The 21,582-nt window shown below is 39.1% G+C and overlaps 1 protein-coding gene across 1 annotated transcript in view; it reads right to left on the reverse strand.

The window, feature by feature from the left end:
- WDR70 (WD repeat domain 70) overlaps nt 1-21,582 on the reverse strand; it is a 127,755-nt gene that overhangs the window by 52,464 nt on the left and 53,709 nt on the right. Inside the window, exon 10 of the mRNA XM_026715826.2 lies at nt 9,477-9,651. Within this exon, the coding sequence (XP_026571611.1) occupies nt 9,477-9,651 (175 nt within the window). The remainder of the gene's footprint in view (nt 1-9,476; nt 9,652-21,582) is intronic.

The following is a 21,582-nucleotide window of genomic DNA, read 5'->3' on the forward strand; positions in this document are numbered from 1 at the left end:
GCACAGAAAGGATGTTATGAAAAGGGACTGCCCCATTGGGAGCCTCTTAGGAGGGTTTGGGGCCAAAGGCAATCCACTCTTATTCTTTCTATTTTATGTATGCAGTTGGGTTCCGGAAGGAAGGAAGGAAGGGACGGAGGAATGGAGGGAGGAAGGGAGTGGTGTTTTCAGTTAGAGAGAAATCTGGGTTTCTGTTCTTGTCTGGATATCCATTGGGTGGGGGAGGGGATCAAGATGGAGAAGACTAGCCCAAGAATAAATACAGGTAGTGTTGTGGTTAGCCGGCAGCAGGTACAGATGGCTGAGAAGAGCGAGGACTCTGATGAAGAGCCAGGGACCATCAGGGAATGGACTGCTGCTTTCAGAGATTGTGGGGGCTGGCAGCAGTGATGAGGAGGTTCCCGAGGAGCCTGTGCCAAGTGCACGTGCATGAAAGATTGCTCGGAGAAAAGAACAATTACAGCAGCACAGGCGGCTCAGGAGTAAGGCTGCAAGGTAATGGCCCCTCCCTCAAGAGGATAAAAGCCAGGTTTGGAAAAGCGTTCTTTGCAAACAGCAAAGAAGCTCTGAAAATCAGCTGGTGGACATCTTAGTTCGTGTTTGGAGAATCTTTAAATTAGTTCTTATCTCTGGGTTTTTGGCAGCCTTGACAAACAACTTGGCAAGGCTCTTTCTTGTCAGAGCTAATTAGTGGGAATCAGCCCTCAGAACAGAATTCGCTATTAAACCTTAAAAGGTGGGGCTGCTGCCTTTGTCTGTGTTTGTTCTTTGGGAACCCGGTTGGGTCAGAACAGGTTGTCCTCAACCAGAGGTGGTATTCACCAGGTTTTGACCAGTTCTGGAGAACTGATAGTGTAAATTTTGAGTAGTTTGGAGAAAGAGCAAACACCACCTCTGACTGGAGACTTTACAGTATCCTTCCCCTGCCACAGCCACCAAGCCATGCCCACAGAACCAGTAGTAAAAAAATTTGAATCCTACCACTGTCCTCAATTCATGACACAATTAAGCCCCAAACTTATGTTGCTAAGTGAAACATTTGTTAAGTGAGTTTTGCCCCCCATTGTATGGCTTTTCTTGCCACATTTGTTAAGTGAATCACTGCAGTTATTAAATTAGTAACATGGTTGTTAAGGGAATCTGGTTTCCGCATTGGCTTTGCTTGTCAGAAGGTTGCAAAAGGTGATCGCGTGAACCCTGGGACACTGCAACCGTCATAAACGTGAGTCAATTGTCAAGCATTCCAAAGTAAATCACATGACCATGGGGATGCTGCAATGGTCATAAGTGAGAAAAATGGTCATAAGTCACTTTTTCCAGTGCCATTGTAACTGTCACTAAGCGAACTTTTGAAAGTCAAGAACTACCTGTATGTATGTAATAACCTTCAATATATGTGTGTGTGTGTGTGCATGCACGCTTGCGCTTATTTATTTATTTATTTTACAGGAAAAAAATAGACTGAGCACTAGCAGGCCTTGCTTTCTTCAAACTGTAATTGAATCAAGGAAGTTTAGGTAGCTCCTAGAGAGACTCTTGTAAAGAGGTCTCCTTTGTCAGAAGCCCATAACCTGGCCTAGTGGCCTTTTCTTGCCTCATTCATACCCAACAGCAGTGGCCCCCAACCTTTTTTGTGCCACAGCCCAGTACCGGCATCACAAAATGATCCACGGCCCGGTACTGGCATCAGCACGCCTGACAAGGCAAGGCGAGCCGAGCGACCGGCCAGCCAGCTGTCCCCCACTTCTCCCTGCCACCTTCAACTCCTCCTTTGTACCTTTGTCGATGGGCTTCACTTGGGACGGCTTCGGGACGGTCGCTCGGTTCGCCTTACCTTTGGGTGCTGAAAGAATCCTCGCGCCTTAGTTTCGTCAAGCCCCCTTCGATGAAACTAAGGCGTGAGGATTCCTTCAGGACCCAAACGCCGCTTTCCAACCGGAAAAGCTCACCCGGAAGCACTTTCTCGTCAAACAAGATGGCAGCGCCCAGCAAACCGGCGGCCCGGTAGGAAATGTTCCACGGACCGGGACCGGTCCGTGGCCTGGTGGTTGGGGACCCCTGCCCAACAGAATACAATCTCTGGAAAGCAATATTTTTCCTGCACTCTCATCTGTCAGATTTTGTTAATTAATTTTATCTTATAAACAATGTATTTTAAAAATGTGTTAGCTTCTTTAATTATTGTTAGCATCCATTTGAATAAAAATATAAATTGAAGATCTAGGCACTTAAATAGAAGAATGGTTCATTTTTGTCTTTTTTTAGCAACAGGGAGGAACACTTCATGCTAGAACTTAGGAATTACTGGCAAGACTAGATGTGTATAGAGAGATAGCTAATATTTGCTTCTGGCATGCTATATGTGATTTTTCAGGTTCTGTAGCAGAGGTCTGGCACACATACCTCTGGAATAAAAAATATGGGATACTTATGGGTATGGAAACTTTATCTTGAGCTTGCAAAAAAATAATAATACTGTCTATTTGGATGTCTTTCATCTTATATTTATTCAAGAAATTTCCAGATGGAGCTAAATGTTCTTCAAAGGTTCACATGAAACCATTCATTTGTTATATGAACAGAAGTAAAGATTGATAACCATAGTAAAATACCCAGTGAATTTATAATTTGAATTGCATCAAATGTTTATAAATGCATAATACAAGGCATAACTCTAAAGAAAATGGCAAAACAATTCATTTATTCATGTGGTATATACAATCCAAACAGTAACAAATATGATTTAGATCAGGGGTGTCAAACTTTCATTGAGGGCTGCATCAGGGCTGTGTTTGTCCTCAAGGTGTGTGTGGGGGCATGGGCAGAGTGAGCGTGGGCAGTTCAATGTCACTCCTGTCGGGGGTGCCTGTGGTGGTCCAGGTGCTCTGCCAGTGAAAATAGGCTCCCAAGCTCCGTTTCCAGCTGCTATGGCCTCCTGCAACCTTCTGCCAGTGAACACGGATCTCGGGAGAGCCACGTGTGGGAGGGAACTTTTTTCACTGGCAAGCTGGTCCTTCACTGTCTCCACAGAAGCCCCATGGGCCAGATCTAAACATCCCGTGGGCCAGAGCTGGCCTGTGGGCCTTGAGTTTGACACCCCTGATTTAGAAAGACAACGTTATAAAAACGTACGAATCATGAATTTAGCCAAAGGGAAAATTAATTTTCAGCATGATATCAACACCCTTTACAGAACCATGGTGGTCCCGTGGTTAAAATGCAGTATTGCAGGTGAATTCTGCCAACTGCTGGCATTTTGATCCTAATTGGCTCAAGGTTGATTCAGCCTTCCATCCTTCCGAAGTTGGTAAAATGAGATTGTTGGGGGCAATATGCTGACTCTAAACCACTCAGAGAGGGCTGTGAAGTGGTATATAAGCCTAAGTCCTACTGCTATTCTTAAAATTTCCAGAAGCAATTCATGCTGATTTTACCAAACATAACGCCTCAAATGTTGACTTTTGTAGCCTGCAAGACTATAAGGAGGAGTTTAAAAAAGAAGATGGTGGAAGGGATGTTGTAATGCCAGCTCCACCCCTTTTGTATACACATACAGCACAGAAAGAAGCATGAAACGGGTGGGATTTGTATTACAGCATCCTTTTTGCTATCTTGCCCTTTTGGACACCTGTCATGTTGCAGACGCAACTATTTGTCTTGATGATTTAAGCTCCATCTTTGCACCTTGTCGAAAGCGTTCCTTTCATACACAGGAAGGAGCTGATATCCTTCAGTAGGCAGCTCTTTCAGCCTGCAATCCAAGGAGAATTTTCAGCTCCTGAATGGAAAGGTAGCACAGTTTTAAAAAGGGGGGGAGGGGGAGCATGGGGTATCTCAGGAGGGTGGGCAAGTCCCCAAGAGGCTGGACATAGGATGTGTATGAGTGACCGTTTCTGACAGGCTGGAAATCCTCCTTGGATTTCAGCAGAGAGGATTTTCAGCACCCGAGTGAAGTCTTCCGGGATCTGCTCCACCTTCCCAGAGGCATTCCATGCTCCTCACCTAAACCTTCATCCATGTAACAATGTTCATGATTGCTTAACAACTACAACTGGGAATGCCGAGATTGCAGTTGTTTAGCCAAGCAGTCCATATGGGCAGTGACGTGATGTCTCATTAATGTTTGCTTAGCTCAGCAACTGAGATTCAATGGTAGTTGTTATGCAAGGACTACTTGCAGTGATTTTAAGAGTTATTTTGGAATTTGGTTCTGAAGTCGAAGTGAAGCTGTAAACTATAGTGCTGTTTCTCTGTACTTTAGTTCTCTTACTAACAACTTAAATAAATGAAACTTTTTCTCATGCAACAATGCTACTGTAGCATAAATATCAGAAAAAGTGACAAAACTAAGGACTTGGAGAAGGGAAATTAGGTGGTTGAGAATCACTCCTCCCGTCACTAGAATTTTAATAAACCATGAAATGCTTGAGGTGGCTTCCACTTTTCAGACACAGTTTATTGCTGATACACAGCATGCCACCACGATCTGTGGTGAAGTATATTTACCTGCCCTCTAAAAGGTAAATTTAACTTCAACACAGAGATACCTTACATATGAACTATCACTTTAAAAAGTTGTAGCAAGACATTTGTGTTTGAAAAGAAGCATTTATGAGCCAACCCTGGTTAGTTTTTCTAATCATCCTGGGATAACTTCATGTCATCCTTTAATGAAAAGCTTCATTTTTGCCTAAGATAAACAAACTGGAACAGTTCTACAAACAATGGCAAAATTGTACTTTCAACTCATGTTTTCCATTTGGTCAAAGTGAAGCTAAATGATCCATGTAAGGAACTGGTTCGCCCTCCTCCCTCCTTTCACTATAGTTTTTATTTATTATCATTTATTAAATTTGTTTGCCATCCATCTCACCACCTGTGTTGTGAAACAGAGTTTTAAAGATATTGCCTGCCTTATATGCCTTGGGAAAGGATACAAAACAGAATACTTGACTATTCTGTGGGGTTTTAGCCTTGGAGGTATAGTTTCTGCCATTCCAACACTGAGCAGTATAGAGACTTTTTACATTTTTTATTGATTTCAGCTGCTATATGTATTAATATTTCATAGTGCCTTGGATTCAATATACAGTAAATGAATAAAATAAATTCCATGATGGTTAGCCACACTGAACATTTAAGCAATTGTTTTTTAAGAAGTAAATAAAGAATACTTAAATTTCCCTCTTCTCTGTTGTAGATCTGAAAGGTGGATAACCCATACCACCCAGTCAATTACTCAGTTCCACTTCCCAACAGAATTAGCCAACATTGTCAAATATGAGGCATTCTGAAAAGTATAATATTTAGAGTATGCATTTTGCCCGCTCTTGTACTATGAGATCAAAAGGTAGATATATTACCTCAGAATCATGGTGAAATCCTGTGTTTTGGCAAATCAAGAAATTATATTTCCCCATAGAATTTAGCATACACTGTAACTTGAGGTTGTCACAAGCCTACCATCATCTCAGATGAAAATCATTACCTGAAGCAATTTAAAAGCCAGATGTTATGATGTTAAGATTGTATATGAATTGAGAATAAAATAAAATAGACCATAACAAGTTAGTATATATCTGAATATATTTTGAGTGTTAGTTTTTTTTTTTTAACTCTGCTGGTGTTTCCAATATAAACCTAATAAAAAAGTGTTTAATAGTGAAGGTTTTAGAAGTTTTCCGTGGTTCAAACTCCTTTGAACAGAATAATTTTTTTCAGATGCTGGCTTTCTTCATCTATTTAACCTAACGGTTTCCCCTGTCCAGTCATGTCTGACTCTAGAGGTAGTGCTCATCTCTGTTTCTTAGCTGAGGGAGCTAGTATTGTCCGAAGACATTTCCATGCTCATGTGGCCAGCATGACTATATACCGAGACACAGAGAACACTGTTATCTTCCTACCGAAGTGGCACCTATTTATCTATTCACATTTGCATACTTTCAAACTGCCAGGTTAAGTAATGAGAACTCACTTGTGCAGTGCAGACTCTCAACTTTCCAGCTCACAAACTCTCCAAGCTTAACTTAAATGCACTCACATATTAAGGGTTCTACTAGGGCCATGATGGCGAACCTATGGCATGTGTGCCGGAAGTGGCACACAGAGCCATTTCCCCTGGCATGTGAGAGCTCTCCTGAAAGGATCCCACTGCGCATGAGCACGCACCGCCATGCAACAGCTGATTGTTGGGTATTTGGGGCGCATGTGCGTGGGCCATGGGAGACACGTGCGCATTCACAGAGACATGCGGCACTTGGAGGGGATGTGCACACATGCGCAGATGGATGGTGCAGGGGGGTGATCGTGCACACATGCGCAGAGACATGTGGCATATGGGGGTGATCGTGCACACATGCTCAGATGCATGGTGCGCGGTAGGGAATTGTGCATGCAGGCGCAGAGATGCATGGCACGCGACAGGGGAATCATGCAAGCATGCATAGATGCGTGGTGCATGGCAAGTGGATCATGCACACAGGCGCAGGCACACGGCAAGGGGATCACGTGTGCATGCACAGTGGGGTGGGGTGGGGTCCCAGCATGCATCGCCTTCTGGGTGCTGGCACACAAGCATGAGCACACGAGTGTATGTGCAATTATCAGTACAGGAGCCGAAAAAGGTTTGCCACCACTGTACTAGAGAATTGACAATACCAGTCCTAATCGCCTACTTATTAATCTCTTTTTTTTATTAACTTGTTTGTTTTCTAAAAAATGACACCATGCATTGCTGTGCATGCACTGTTTTTCTTTTGCTTTTTAAATAAAGTTTTATTGGGTTTTAATAAAACATAACAAATAAAACATCTTATTTGAGTACAGCGAGATTCCAGGTTATCACATTTCCATACAGACACAATTTCATATGCATATTCATCTTATGTATTCAACTTCATCTTATCACTCTTTTTCCAACTTCTCACTATTTCTCCCTTTACTTCTCTTAATTTTCTTTTATAGTTATCTCATTTTCTTCTTATTCGATTGCATTTCTTTTGCCTAAATTTCTACATCTTTTTATTCATTATACTTTTGTCTGTCTTGTTTACAATTTCATATATTCTCTTCCAATATTATTGAAAAGCAAAATTCCCCCTATGATTGCCAATCGGAGTGCAACACCTTTGGATCTTATAATTATTATCATATGAAATCTCATGAAACATTAAATTTGTGCATTCTAAAATTATAACATTCCAATTTCTAATCTCTATTTTATATCATATAACTCTCATCATTCAGATTCTGCTTGGTACTTCCCCTTGAAAATACACACAAAAAAATTCTAAGAAAATAGCAAATATATATATGAAAATTAATAAGCAAGATAATTATTCAAATTCATTCTAGTACTGGTATGGATTCCCTTATAGATCTTTCACAAGAAACATGCACTGTTTTTCAGGCATTTATAAAGACGTGACATTTTGCTCCGAACAAACTTTTCCAACTACTTCCTGGAACACTGACCCTTAGTTACTGTTCAGACCACAGATGGACCCACAACATTTGTTGGTGACCAAAAAAGAAAAAGAAAAAGAAAAAGAAAAACCTTCCTTGCCATCTCTGTGCTTTCAGCCAAATGTTTTGTGAATGATGGTGTTTCAGGCTATTTTAGTTGAGGTTAGATGTTCTGTGCAAATGCCAGCACGTGAAGTGAGCTCATAACCATAATAGTGGCAGTAAACTTGTTTTGGTCTATATTTTTATGTGCTAAATTCCTTTCAACCAACAGATGTGTGGTTGGCAAAAGTACACAAAGTGGCACTGCATCCTTTCTGCACGCTTGTTAAAGATAATGCTAGAAGATCATGAAATGCCTGTAGATCTATCATATTAACATAAAGATGCCAAATGCACCTCAGATTGTAATGAAAAGATCCTTTCTATAGATGTAACAAGGGAGGGTGGAACGTTAAAATAACTTAAACTCAAAGCAAATTATAGTTATTTTAATAATGCAAAAATTATGCCAGCCTTGGTGAAGTCCAAATTTGTAACAACTCAAATACGCTACAACTTTCTTTTTTAAATCTATTGGTTTACCATCAAAGTTTCATAAATTTGTTATTGTTAATGTAATAGTGTCTGTACACTCAGTAGAAGAACAATTTCTAAAATGAGGGCAGCTGCTTCTTTAGGAAAGCACTGCAGATGTTGCTGATCTCCCTGGCTTGGGAAATTATGCACACTTGTGGTGCTCAATGGGTTCCTCGCAGTTGTTGCAACCAATGACTCCAGGCTGAAAAGACAGGTGACTGTGTGCCTACACAAAGGCGGCTCAGACAGGACCTTGTATCAAGGTTCTATTACAATAAAGGGCAGGACCTGCTCATCCCCACTGTTTTATTCTCCCTGCCACTACTCCAGCATTTTCCTGTTCCAGTGGGTGGATATCCAGCCTGTACCAAAGGCAGCTACATGTTACTTTACATCTTACTTTCTCAACTTCTCAGAGCACCCAAGGCAGAGAAGGAATCCACATAGGGTGTATATAACAGGATTGGGTCTGAACTCAACTGTGGAGCATGAGAGAGGAGAGATGGCCCTGCCTGGAGTTTCATTATTGCCATATCACAACAGAGTTTTTTCAGCCTGGATGATCTTAGGTGTTCTCCATGCAAGTCCTCTCCACAACACCTCCAACTCAACATTAACAGTAACCCTAACATTATTGTAGACGTTATCAACATGGCCTATGTAGACAAATAGAATGGCAAAATAGTAGCTCTTTTTTGCAGGTTTTTTTTTAATGTTTAGCAACATATTTGTAATAATCTTCATTTTTGACTAAAAATGTTGGTATTAATATTTGATATCATATCTTACCATCTTACATCCCACATCATATTCACTTTGTTTTTGTATCCTAATATAATATAATATTTCAGTATTATAGCCCTTGGACCAACAAACCAGTCCTCTTGTGGACCAATTTTCAGCTTAAGACCCCCAAATAGTCACTGAATCGCATGGATCTATGGTAAATTGGGTAAAATTTGGCACTGCAGTAGTATTGACCTTAGGACCATTGGTTTAACAATGATTCAAAAGTTACACAGGCCTCAGAAAAAGTGATTTATGATCTATCCTCCCTCAATCGTCACATCCCTGCACCATCATGTAATCGCAATGTACATGCTTTGCAACCTGCTCACATTTACAACCAGTGTCCTGTGGTCATGTGATTGTGATTTGTGACCTTCCCAGATAGTTTCCAACAAACAATGTTAATTGGGGAAGCTGGACTCTTTTAACAGCCGTTGTAAAAATGTTTATAAAATTGAGTCTGGTCACATGACAACTCGCTTAATGAACACATCACTTAGCAACTGAAATTCCAGTTCTAACTGTGGTCATAAATTGAGGACTATGTGTAAACCTATTAAAATTAAGTAAAATGTGGAAGCTGGCAAGGAATTCACTTAGTATATCATACCGTCAATTTGGATTTGGAAAACATGATTACTTACATTCATATTCCTATCCCAGATCTGGATGGACCCATCTTGGCAGCCAGCTGCAATAAGTTTACCATCTCTGCTGTAGGTGCAGCTTGTTGGAATCACCCTTTTGCCTTGAGCTGAACGTGGTTTAAACACATTTTTATGTTTTTTCTCATTAGAGACATCCCACGTTCTTACAGTCCTAGGGAAAAAGCACAGAAATAATGCAAATCATTATGCATTATGTATAGGAATGATGGTAAGTACATTCTAATATATGCTTACACATAATATTCTCTCTCTAGCTTTTAATTAATAAAATTAATAAAATGTGAAAGATATGTATATATTGCCCTCTTGTTAAGCAATACAGAGAACAGCTATAAGGCGAATCTGTCAAATTCTTTTTCAAGTGGATTTTGCTTCAAATTCTATCCATTCTTATATGAACTTAAAGAAAAAAATAATAAACAGAACTTACAATAAGCAAAAATCAAATGTCCAAAGAATCACGGTGGTACAATGGTTAACAGGACCAGAGAGACACTATATATATGATTCACCTTTCTGATCTGCTGTCTTGAGAAGGCAATAAACATGGAAATAATGACCTGGATCCAGAATTTGATACAAAATTCACTGATGAACAGTCAGTTGATGAATGGGACCAAGTGGGACCTAAGTAAGTAAAAAATGGCTAAGCATGAAGTGATTTTCCTTTCACCTCACTTTTCCTCTGCTTTTCCACACATTTTTTTATTTGTTCAATGTGTAACCATTCTTCTTGACTTAGCCAGCGAAACATGGTGGATTAAGAACAATGGGAAAGAACGGCCTCCTGAAATTAATCAGGCCAGTGTCTTCTCAGTGCCTGAATGAAAGATTGCTTGTGAATCCCACAGATATTATATTGCAATTTTATGGCAAAGATGGAGAACCTCTAGCCTGCAGATGCTTTTGAAACTACAAATCCCAGAATTACTATCAGCTGGCTCAGTAGTGGGAGTATAGTAGTAGGAGTATACCCCATTATCTCAGTAGTGGGAGTATATCCCATTCTTGCTGTATGGGAATAAAAATGGGATAAAAGTGCACAAAATAAAATATGCAAAGTATGTTATGTGATTGATGGAGATTAATCTATCACTTTGCTCTTTTTATAAACAGAATTGGAAAAAGTATTTGACATTTTCCTCTTTATCCACATAATGAAGGATGTGCATTGCTTGGACTAATTTAAAAATGCTAGCATTTGTAAAAACCAAACATAAAAATGATCTACCAAATTTTAACATAAATCAGTCAAAAACACTGACCTTAAACAAAGTGCATTTAAATTCAGTGTTGCATCAGGGCTAAAAACCAAACCCTGAAGATTACACAACACTTCTCAGCTCAAAAGGCTGACACGTAATGCACAATACATACCCTGTTTACATGTAACTTTTTTTTTTAAAAAAGTGGTGGGTTCTACATCTGTGGAGCAGATTCTATGAAATGCTTCTAAATGCCAAGAAGTGATTTGAAGCAATTCTAAAAGGGATGGAAATGCTCTTTTGGAAAACAATAAGCATATATTCATGATGTGAGAATGTAAATACTTTGTATACAACTCAATGTTCCTGGGTTCAGTTTTAAGTCCCCTAAATTTGCATTTCTTTTAGATTTACAAGAATTCATATACAATGTGTTCCTCCTATCAGTTGTACAATGAAAAGAACAAACTCAAGAGGCAGCCCTACTCTTACGAGTGATCATGGGGATTTAAAGAGCTATGTTTATTGTTGCCAAAAATACATCCTCCTTCAAGTAGGATTTATAACAAATGAATTTATAACAAATCCAGGTTGTAAGTAGCTCTGAGGAGGCCTTGTTGTAAATCGGGGATCATCTGTATGATGAAACTGCAAACTGCAAATACTTTGACATTAGGAAACAGAAAAAATAAATATAAAATACAAAATAAGCAAAATTAATGAAGCTAGTTGAAACTACTGGATGCACATGAATGGAAAAAGGATGTTACATTACTATGACCAGGGCTCCAATTCTTCACTCCCAATTCTTTTCTTATTTTATCTACTATTGCAGGCAAATGGCAGGCCAGCATAAGATAGTAAACTTGAGTATTCAGTTCTGTGACTTTGCCAATTAAATATGGAACTTTAGGAACGTTAGAAAAGATTTTATTAGGTGATTCGTAACATCTTTTTAAATTAAAGTCTGATGCATTAGAAATACAAGATGTTGTAGTGTTACAGTATCTTATAGCTTTGAAGACACAAAAGGCCAAAACAGAAGAACCTTAAAACAACAATGAAAGGCAGAGCTGTTTTGAATGGTTGTTTGGCAAAAGATTCTCTGAGTAAACTATGTACATGAAAACTATGCATCTGAATGTAATTACAATAATATAGTCCAGGCTACAGAAGAATTCTTAATCGTATACTGAAAAAAGTTAAAGATTAACAATAAACCAAAACTGGAAGAGAGAATCTCAACTATTAATATCTATACATAAGAGTATTTTACTCATTCTTTGGCTCATTGTGGTAGATTTGAATAATCAAGACCTGAATCTGTAATGTTACAGAGTGTTGGGGATGTTGAATATCCCTATAAAAAGAGCTTATAGTGTCTATTGTACTTTTTAATTTCTCCCTCTATCAGGCCAGTTTCCCTTCTGGAGGGAGAGAAAATAAATATTACAAATAATAAAAATAAATTTAATTCCCCCCCTCAATCTCTTTCTGAGTCATAATTTTGTGATATTATAAACCGTTGAGGGCCTACTAATATCCTCCTTCAGCTAAGAGAGGTTGCATAGCCCTAATTGTGAACAATGTATAACCTTTCAAATATACAGGTCAGCACACACAGTAGAGAATATGCCCGTGTTTCTCTGACCTCCAGAATATTCTATTAAGGAAGAGCTTGATTTCTGGATTATCCTGACAGCTGTACTTGCATTGTCCTTCCAAGTTCCTATCTGAATATATGGAGGCTGGAGAGAGATGAGGGTGTGACTAAATATGACCCATTTTGTCCCCATCTTGAGCATTTTATTGTCTCTGAATTGGATATCAATCAACTCTGAATCCCCCAATGTTATTTTTATGGTTCCTATAGTCCTCAGCCTATTTGACTAATGACCAGAGGTTATGGTCACCATAGCCTACCACCAAAGGATCCATGTATGGGAAAGTCCATAGTTAAAGATTCTCAAACATGATTATTCTCAGGGGCGGGATTCAACCAGTGTTACTACCGGTTCGGTACTTACGTTTTGCGTATCTAATTAGCTTTACTGCACTAAAGAGAGGCATAAAGTTTTAAAGTGCTCACCAATTTGGAGGAATAGCCAATAAACTCCCAAGGAATTCCTGCGCACAAAGCCACTAATTAACCTAAAACCACAAATTTGGGAACCAAACAGAACTGCCTCCTAAAGAGTTATGGGTCCCTAAGTATAAGGAAGAGGCTTTTTTTTTTTTTTTTACAAAGACAAGAGCTAGAGACACAAGTTTATTCTTATAGAATACAGAATATCAGAGTTGTAAAGGGACCTTGGAGGTTGTCTAGTCCAATCCCCTGCCCAAGCAGGAGACCCAATTCCACCTCTTCTTAAAAACTTGCGGTGTTGAAGCACCCACAACTTCTAACGTTAAACCGATCAATTGATTAATTGTTCTAGCTGTCAGGATTTTTTTGGTCTTAATTCTAGGTTGAATCTATCTTTGATAAGCTTCCAGCCGTTACTTCTTATCCTGATCTCAGGTGCTTTGGAGACACCCTCACAAATTTTGGAAGACTGGCACCATGTTCATCACTGTCCATCATAGTCTTTTATAGTTCATATTTTTATCATTCTTCAATAGTTTCTTTGATTAAATATATCTTAGCACCAGTATACCAATTTTTTGAATATTTAGTACAAGTGCTTGCTGGTCAAGATAATGTCTCTTAGCATCAGATACTGGAAAATCAAAATATGGAACTATTTTTGCTAAGAATAGTCCGTAAATGAGTTATTTTCTGTAACTCATTATTTCAGGAATCACGTATGTTTTCACATTTCAGCAGGATTAACACTATTACGTGTATCCTTGATCCTCTCTGAGCTTGGTTGTTTTCTTGCAGATGTTTCATTACCCATCATCAATACACAACTAAGATCAGAGAGCACCAAGGACCCCTCATTCCAAACCTGAGGGTTTTTTAATTTTTTTGTAGTACATTATTGATATTATTTCAGTAATTATTTCAAGAATAATTCAAGAATTGACATTTCTGGATACAGATAGTCCTGGATTAAAATGATTCATTTAGCAACTGTTCAAAATTACAACAGCACTGAATAAAGTGACTTACAACTGGTCTTCACACATCACAGGATCTCCAGGGTCATGTGATCAGAATCTGGGTATTTGGAAACTGGCTTGTATTTAGAATAGTTGCACCTTCTCAGAGTGACCGCCATTTGCAATCTTCCCAGCTGGCTTCCGATAAGCAAAGACAATGGGAATAGCAGGATTCACTTAATGACTGCATGTTTCACTTAAGAACTGAAGAGATTTGTTTAACAACTGTCGCAAAAAGAAGTTGTAAAATTGGGTGTGACTCACTTAAGAACTGCCTTGCTTAGCTATGGAAATTCCAATTGTGACCCCCTGTATTTCTTAAAATTACAACAATGCAGTACAAAATGGCTAGCTGTAACCACTAAATCTCTGTTCCCTAATCTCTTGAAGACAATGAGAAAAGCCAAAGCAATACTGTACTACTGTTAAAGGGCAATGGAAAGCACAAAATACTTAACAACTGTTCTCCTGGATATGAAGAGGCATACCAGGCAGTTGAGTTTTGCAGGGGATCTCATTATTATAATTAAGGGGATATTTGAGAAATTTACTTTGAGTGACCATCAACAATTTAATCATAAACCAGTCTGATGCAGCACCGCACAAAAGAAAGTAAGAGTGAAACACTGAGAAAATGGAACAGTCCCTGAAGATCCTAATTAGTGAAGGCTGTAAATAACTTTGCAGTTTATTTGGGTTTAGAATTATCTCCACCGAAATCAGGACTTTGGACTAAGACTGACATGAAACAGCCATTACCCCAAAAAAACGATAAGGTTCTCAAAAGGAAATCTGTACAATCACAAACGTAAGCATTAGCCATTTGCTTTCCTAGACCGATATACTGCCATCTTATTTCTCGCCATCACAGGCAATTAAATTAACACTGAACAGAAATCAAGCACTCCACCAGCACACGGAGCAAAATAAAATAGGCAGGGGACATTCCGTGCTAGATTTTCTGTGTTCTTTACTTTAGGCCAGGATACATGCGCACATTGATACGGTTACAACCAAAAGACAAGTGAACCTTAAAAGAATCCTTTTATTCATTATTTTTTAAAAAGGAACAATTTCACATTGGATGTGATATGTTTATTTAACTCCTCTGTGAGGCTTCTAGGGAACTAGTTTGTTATTGTAATAGGAAATGAGAAAAGGAAATATTAAAGGAGCCTTTCCCTTTTACAATGAGTGGGACCATTTGTTTATTAAGCTGGAAGTTCTCAAATCCCTTCAATATCCCCCAAATGAGAGACATTAAACATTCAAACTCAATAGGAATGCTGTTAAGAAATTAATGGTTAATGCATTTTAAAACAACCATCAGGGTTTTACTCCTTGAACTCGTGTTCATCACCAGGAGCTCAATATCAAATACGCAATTGACTTATGATTGTAACTGAGCCCAGAATTAAGGTTGTAAGTCGAGGCATCAGGTGACCAGACCTAATTCTTTGGAATTTTTCCAGCAGTCATTAAGGAAATGCCACCGTCATTAAGCAAACACTGCAGTCATTAAGCAAAACCATTTTACCCAGTGGATTCCCCCTCCCCCCCCAAAAAAAAATAACTGTAAAAAATTGCAGTCATGTGACATGGAACACTGCAAATGACCATCGAGGTGAGCTGATTGCCAAGCGACTTAGGGGGTGGGGTGGCTAAAGAAACTTCAAAATTGAATCGTAAGCAGTTTTTACGAAGTCTGTTATAGCTTTGGACACTCGCGAAGTGACTGGTCGTAAGTAGAGCTCTACCTGTATCCGGTCTATAGTCCAGGAATCAAATTCTATTTTCAAAAATAGGATTCAAAAGATTGCTGCCAGCAGCATCATGGAAAAAAAATCTGAATAAGTTTTAAATATAAAAAGCTAATAATTATCCCTAAAAGGTTTATCAAAGTATTGCAAAGTTTCTATAAATGTATCCAAATTTTAAAAACACCACCAGGTTGGTGATTATCACTAAATACCATGGAATTGATGTAATTCAGTCTTGTCCAATCTGATGCCTTCAAATATGTTGGGCTTCCATTATTTTTAAGCAGCTCTGTTGAAGCCCTTTATCTCTAGTGAGAATCTGACTAAAGAATGTACCCACTAAAATGTTATTATTCTCCACACAGAAAGAATGCTGGAATGGCGATATAAAAAAGAATCACTCCAAAAATGGAGAAATACTTCCATGGTCATTTTATAAAGCTACAATTTTCATATTGTATGAGTTTGGTACTCTTAGAGGTCAAAATTATAGCAATGACTAAAATTCTGTGAACCCTTTTGAATTTTCAATATTTCTGCATAAATATAATTTAAAACAAGTTCTATTCTCCACACAAATCCTAAAGAGAACTAGCTAAAGAGAACCCAGTTAAGCAAATGAATTAAAAATATCATACATATTTATTTATAGAGGGAAATGTTCCTAAGCTCATATTTGTGTGTACAAAAGTATGAACAAACCTCCAGGGTTATCAATTTATTTGAAGGGGAAATCAGATCTTTCAATCAATGGGATGATTCTCAGATATATGTGGGGGAGTACCTATCTTAGTTATAGAACAGAATTCTAGATATTCACTATCAAATCTGATCTTCACAACACAACTCGACAGCAGTCCAGGAATGCTTTGCGAGTTGACAGTGTCATAGTCAAGCAAGGGAGATATCTGAGGACCTCTGAAAAACACTTGTTGATGCTTACTTTTAGATGGAAATACAGTTCTGGGCCTAAACTGCAGGTTCCATTACACAACAGAGTACATAGCATGAACAATGCTTTAAATACTCCTTGAAGCCAGGACCCAGACAAAGCACCGCCACATACTTAATTCTGCACTCAGGAGAGCATTAATGCTTTTTATCAAACAGGAATCAAGCATATATACACACCCTGTCTCCAATTGTATAACAGGTCACTTTTAACATTTGGAGGATGTGTGTGTTTATGCAGGTCAGCCAGACATTAAGTCACAATTTTAACCATGATAAGACAAAATGCAGAATTTGTTTTAAGCGGTTTCTAGGCTGCTATATCCTCTCAACCCCGCAAATCTAGAAATTGTTTATTTCTACTGTCTTCCTTTTCCAAACCCACCTTAAGTTCTATGCAGCTGAAAAAGGTGGAGTATTACTGTATATACACTTTCTAACTAAATAAATGAAATAGTTTATGATTGGGGTTTGAATGAATCATAATTATGCTTTAATCTCAAGTTGAATCATTTAGCATTATGATTAATTATTTGGTTCAATTGTTAAAAAGCAAATCAAATTTGAAACTTACTGGATTACTGCAAGAGAATTACTGAAATAGAACATAACAAGAGGGAAAAAAACGTATTTGAAAAAAAAGTCAGCCTAAATATTTTAACTAGAACAAGGTAAAAAATGGGAACATTCTGAACTACATTTTGTCCTTTAGATAATCTAGATGACGAACCTCTTATCCAAAGGTGAAAAATTTCTAAAGTAGCTTTTCAAGAATGTTTGCGTAACTAGTTTTCCTTTTCTGGATTCTGGTTATTTCTCTGGGGTATTTTTTTCACAAAAACCACAAACAACCCTTCTGTGATTAAAAAGTTTGATATATAGATAAATAAATAAATTACAGGCACTTCTCAGAACATATTTTATGCATTGATACGGAGAAGACAATAGAGTATGACAGCTGACTAGCAGCAGGAGAGATGGACACTACAAGTATCTTTGTTGTAGAAAAAGATGCAGCTCTTGGAGCTGCTGTTGCCCGTCGGCAGCTAGTGGAACTGGCAGCAGAGTTGAACAGTGAGGAGGTTGGGGAGGAACATGGGCCAGTCCTGGAGGCTGAGGAAGGCTCAGATGAGCACGCTGCGTCAGAGGCAGAGATGGAGCCTGGGCAGGCTGGCAGTTATCAGCTGCCTTCGGAGTCGGACAACAGTGAGGCGGGGGAGCAGCTGGAGCCGGTTCCCAGCCTGCGCATGAGCAGAGCTGCCAAAAGAAAAGAACAATTACGAACTAAGGGTCAATATGGGAGTAAAGCCACAGCTGGACGATGAATGCCCCCTCTCGTAGGGATTAAAAGAGGAGCAAAAGGAGAAGGGGCTTTTACAGGAAACAATTTGTTCATTGCAACAGTGTGAAGATCTGTCTGTGCATCTCAGAGACTCTGTGCTGAGTCCTTCCTTGTCAGCACTGCGTTTGAAAATATTTACTTGGCAGCTCTCTAAGCTAGATAAGGTCTGTGCTCCTAATTACACCCTTGAAAGACTGTTTGCCAGGCCTTTGGCTGAATGTGAATGCAAGAAATTCACATTCATTTAATAAAAGGGGTTTTGCCGGGACAAAGAGTCTGCTTAGTGCTTTTTGGGGAAGCCTAGTTCAGAACACTAGTTAATATGGTATTCATCATTATGACATTAATAATGTCATGTATTCTGTGCAGGGCATTCCTTGAAGATTGTTTGACAGCAGTTTTTGAAAAGTTAAGAGCTGGCATGCGATTTACACCACAATACACTGATTTTCAACCAGCTATTCTGGCCCACTATTATAATTTCAGATACAATTTCAGATTCTGGCTCTTTTCTATAAAGCTGTGAAGTTGGAAGAAGCCACAGCCCAAAGGCCACTTCCAATCCTATAATTCCATGTTTTACATTTGCAATCTTTGTCTGGTGATCCACTGCATGTCCCATGGGGAAAAGGGAGAGTGCCATGTAAATCTGGCCAGAGTCTTTTCTGCAGTAGCATTCAATTGTGGAATTACCTCCTTTGAAAGATTAGGGCAATTCCATCTTTGCTGAATTTTCGACAAGCAGTGAAAAACGTTTGTTCTATTTAGCTTTCAACAGTTTTTTTTTTAAAAAACAGAGAACATTCTCCAGTCTTTTGTTATTGTTCAGTCATTAAGTCGTATCCATTCCACACCAGCCCCCCTTTTTCTTCCATTGTCTCCCTGATTCTGCCCAACTCATGCCCACTGCTTCTGTGACACTATCTACTCAACTCAGACTCTGTTGTCCCCTTCTCCTTTTGCCTTCAATCTTTCCCAACATCAGGATCTTTTCCAACGAGTCCTCTCTTCTCATTTGTGGCCAAAGTATTTGAGCTTAAGCTTCAAACTTAGATTTTATATATACATTTATACCATTTTCCCGAAAATATGCCCTATCCTGAAAGTAAGCCGTAGCTTGATTTTTAACCACGTGCCCAATATAAGCCCTACCCCCAAAATAAGCCCTAATTAAGACCCCACCCGCTCCAGAGTGCATGGGTAAAAATTAAGCTAGAGTGAGAATGGGGTGGTGGAGCTGCCCTATTACTTACCTTTGGACAGTTGTAACCAGGCCTCGCACACCCCAACACCTGCTTTGCTGACCCATTTCTTCTGCATCCGGCAAGGCTGGCAAGGCTTTCCTGAAGGCTTCTGTAGCTGATAACAAAGCTCTGGATCGATCCGGATCAATCTGTTATCGGCTGCAGAGGCCTTCTGGAAAGCCTTGCAGGCCACAGAAGAAGTTCCTGAAGGCCTCTGACAGCGAAAAGGAGGCCAGGGGGCAACACGCGCAAGTGAGGTTAGTCAGTGGATGACAACCCCAAAAATAAGACCTGGTGCCTTTTTGGTGGGAAAAAATCTAAGATGGTCTTATTTTCGAGAAACACGATATATAAAAACTCAGCTCTTAAGGGTGGATTTTTAAATTTGGGAATGCCTTAATATTCTATTGTAGACATCATGTGGATGCTGCGAGGGCCAAAAACAGTTTACAATCAAGGCAATTGATGCTCACAGGCCAGTAGGAATCTCACTAACCCATTTGCATAAAATATGGTCAACATCTGGTTTCCAAGATGCACAGAAGAACTGACATACATCCCAGGATAGGACGCTGCTCTTATTTTTGTCCATTAACTAAAAGCAAATTTCTACTCTATTTATTTCTACACACACTAACGCACCCCATAGGTAAATATACGCCTTGGGCAGCAATAATAATTAAAGGTTAATGCCACTGAAATGTTGACAGTGACATAACCCAAGATAAACACTTATAACACATCTATATCACTGCATTAGCAAAGCTTACTAGGAAATTGCCCATTAAAGCAATTAGGTACGTACCAACAACATAAGCAGATGTCAACATTGCTGGAATACTCTAGTCTAATTAGCTAAATTCAGAATATTATTTATTATCTGTTCAGTTACTTTTACTAAACTTGGGAGAATTGCAGTATCTATCTATCTATCTATCTATCTATCTATCTATCTATCTATCTATCTATCTATCTATCTATCTATCTATCCATCCATCCATCCATCCATCCATCCATCCATCTATTAAATTTTGAACCAAGAAGAAATAATTTGGCATCTTCCAAACCAAGATTGAACATATACCTTATTTATCAAAATCACCACCAACAAAACACTTGGAAAAACTCCCGTTCCAAAATTTCCTGAACTGAAATATTTGATCTTGTCACTTTCTTTCCATAATGCTCCTCCACTGATGTATGGAGCTCAGTTGGAATCCTACTTGTTTCCAATAGGGAAAGAAGAATGGAATCACGGCAGATTAATAATATTAGGGCAGATTAATAATTAACATTTCAGAAAATAGACCAGCTTTTTATAATGCATTTTCCAAGAAGTTGAAAGGCTCTTTAGTAAGGTTATTGTTGTAAATGAATCATGGCCCACTGATTGGTCAGGATAGTTAGTTGCACCTGTATCCAAGATGATCCCACTTCCTTGTTTTCTTAACAATGCAGCTGCATTAACTGCAAGTAATCCTCAACTTACAATTGTTTGTTTTAACAACAGTATGGAATTAGGATGGCCTTGGAAAGGATAAACCACTTTATCCTTTATCCTTTATCCATAAACCACTTCTAGCCATCACAAAATGTTGCACCACTGCCCCCACAGTCAGATGATTGGGATTTGGGTGCTTGGAAACCTGTTTGCACTTATGACCACTTGCCAAGTGTCGTGCAATCATGTGACCACCATTTGCAATCTTCTCTGCTGGCTTCCCCAGAAAGTCAATGGGAAAGAAACAAAGAAGTTTGCAAGCTGTTCCTTGCAAACTTGCTGAATGAGCTGCCATCTGATGAGAGCTGAACTCCCTCAGCGGGGTGCAGAAACAAGCTCTGTTCCTTCACCTGGCCGAAGGAATTCCCTTCCATGCGTGAGGGGAAGTGAACTATTTAATGGGGTGCAATAATGGAACTCAAATCTTGAGCAATCTTTCTATATCCAACTGAAGGAGTTCGCTTCTACACATGGAGGGGAGCTGAATGACTTCAACTAGGACAGAAATGAAGCTTAAATCCTGAAGACTTGAGCTCTGTTCCTGCACCCTGTCAAAGGAGTTCCCTTAGTACAAACAGAGAGGAGCTGAATTCCTTCAGAAGGCAGCTCATTCAGTCATCCTTCAAAGATGAGAGGGAGTCAAAATACAAACAGAGTTAAGAGGTGGCATAGTAAAGAAATGAGCACAGCCTGGGGAAAGCCTTGGATGCCAGTGCAGGCCAAATGCTTGTATCTCTTCACTCAGGGCTAAAAATCCTACTTGGATTTTGCCATGAGGATAGTCCCTAGGGTCTTCTCCCACTCCTTTTCTGGGGTGCTGTCTGCTTAATAACCCACAAGACTACTTAATGACTTCAACTTGGAGTGCTGGGATTGCAGTTGTTGAGCAAAGCATTTAATGATAGCTTGCTCAATGGCTGACATTCTGGTCCCAATTACGATCGTAAGTCAAGGATTATCTCTAAATCTTATTT

This window comes from Pseudonaja textilis, chromosome 2, assembly GCF_049901715.1.
Source record: "Pseudonaja textilis isolate UNSWEBS1 chromosome 2, rPseTex1.2, whole genome shotgun sequence".
Lineage (NCBI taxonomy): Eukaryota > Metazoa > Chordata > Lepidosauria > Squamata > Elapidae > Pseudonaja > Pseudonaja textilis.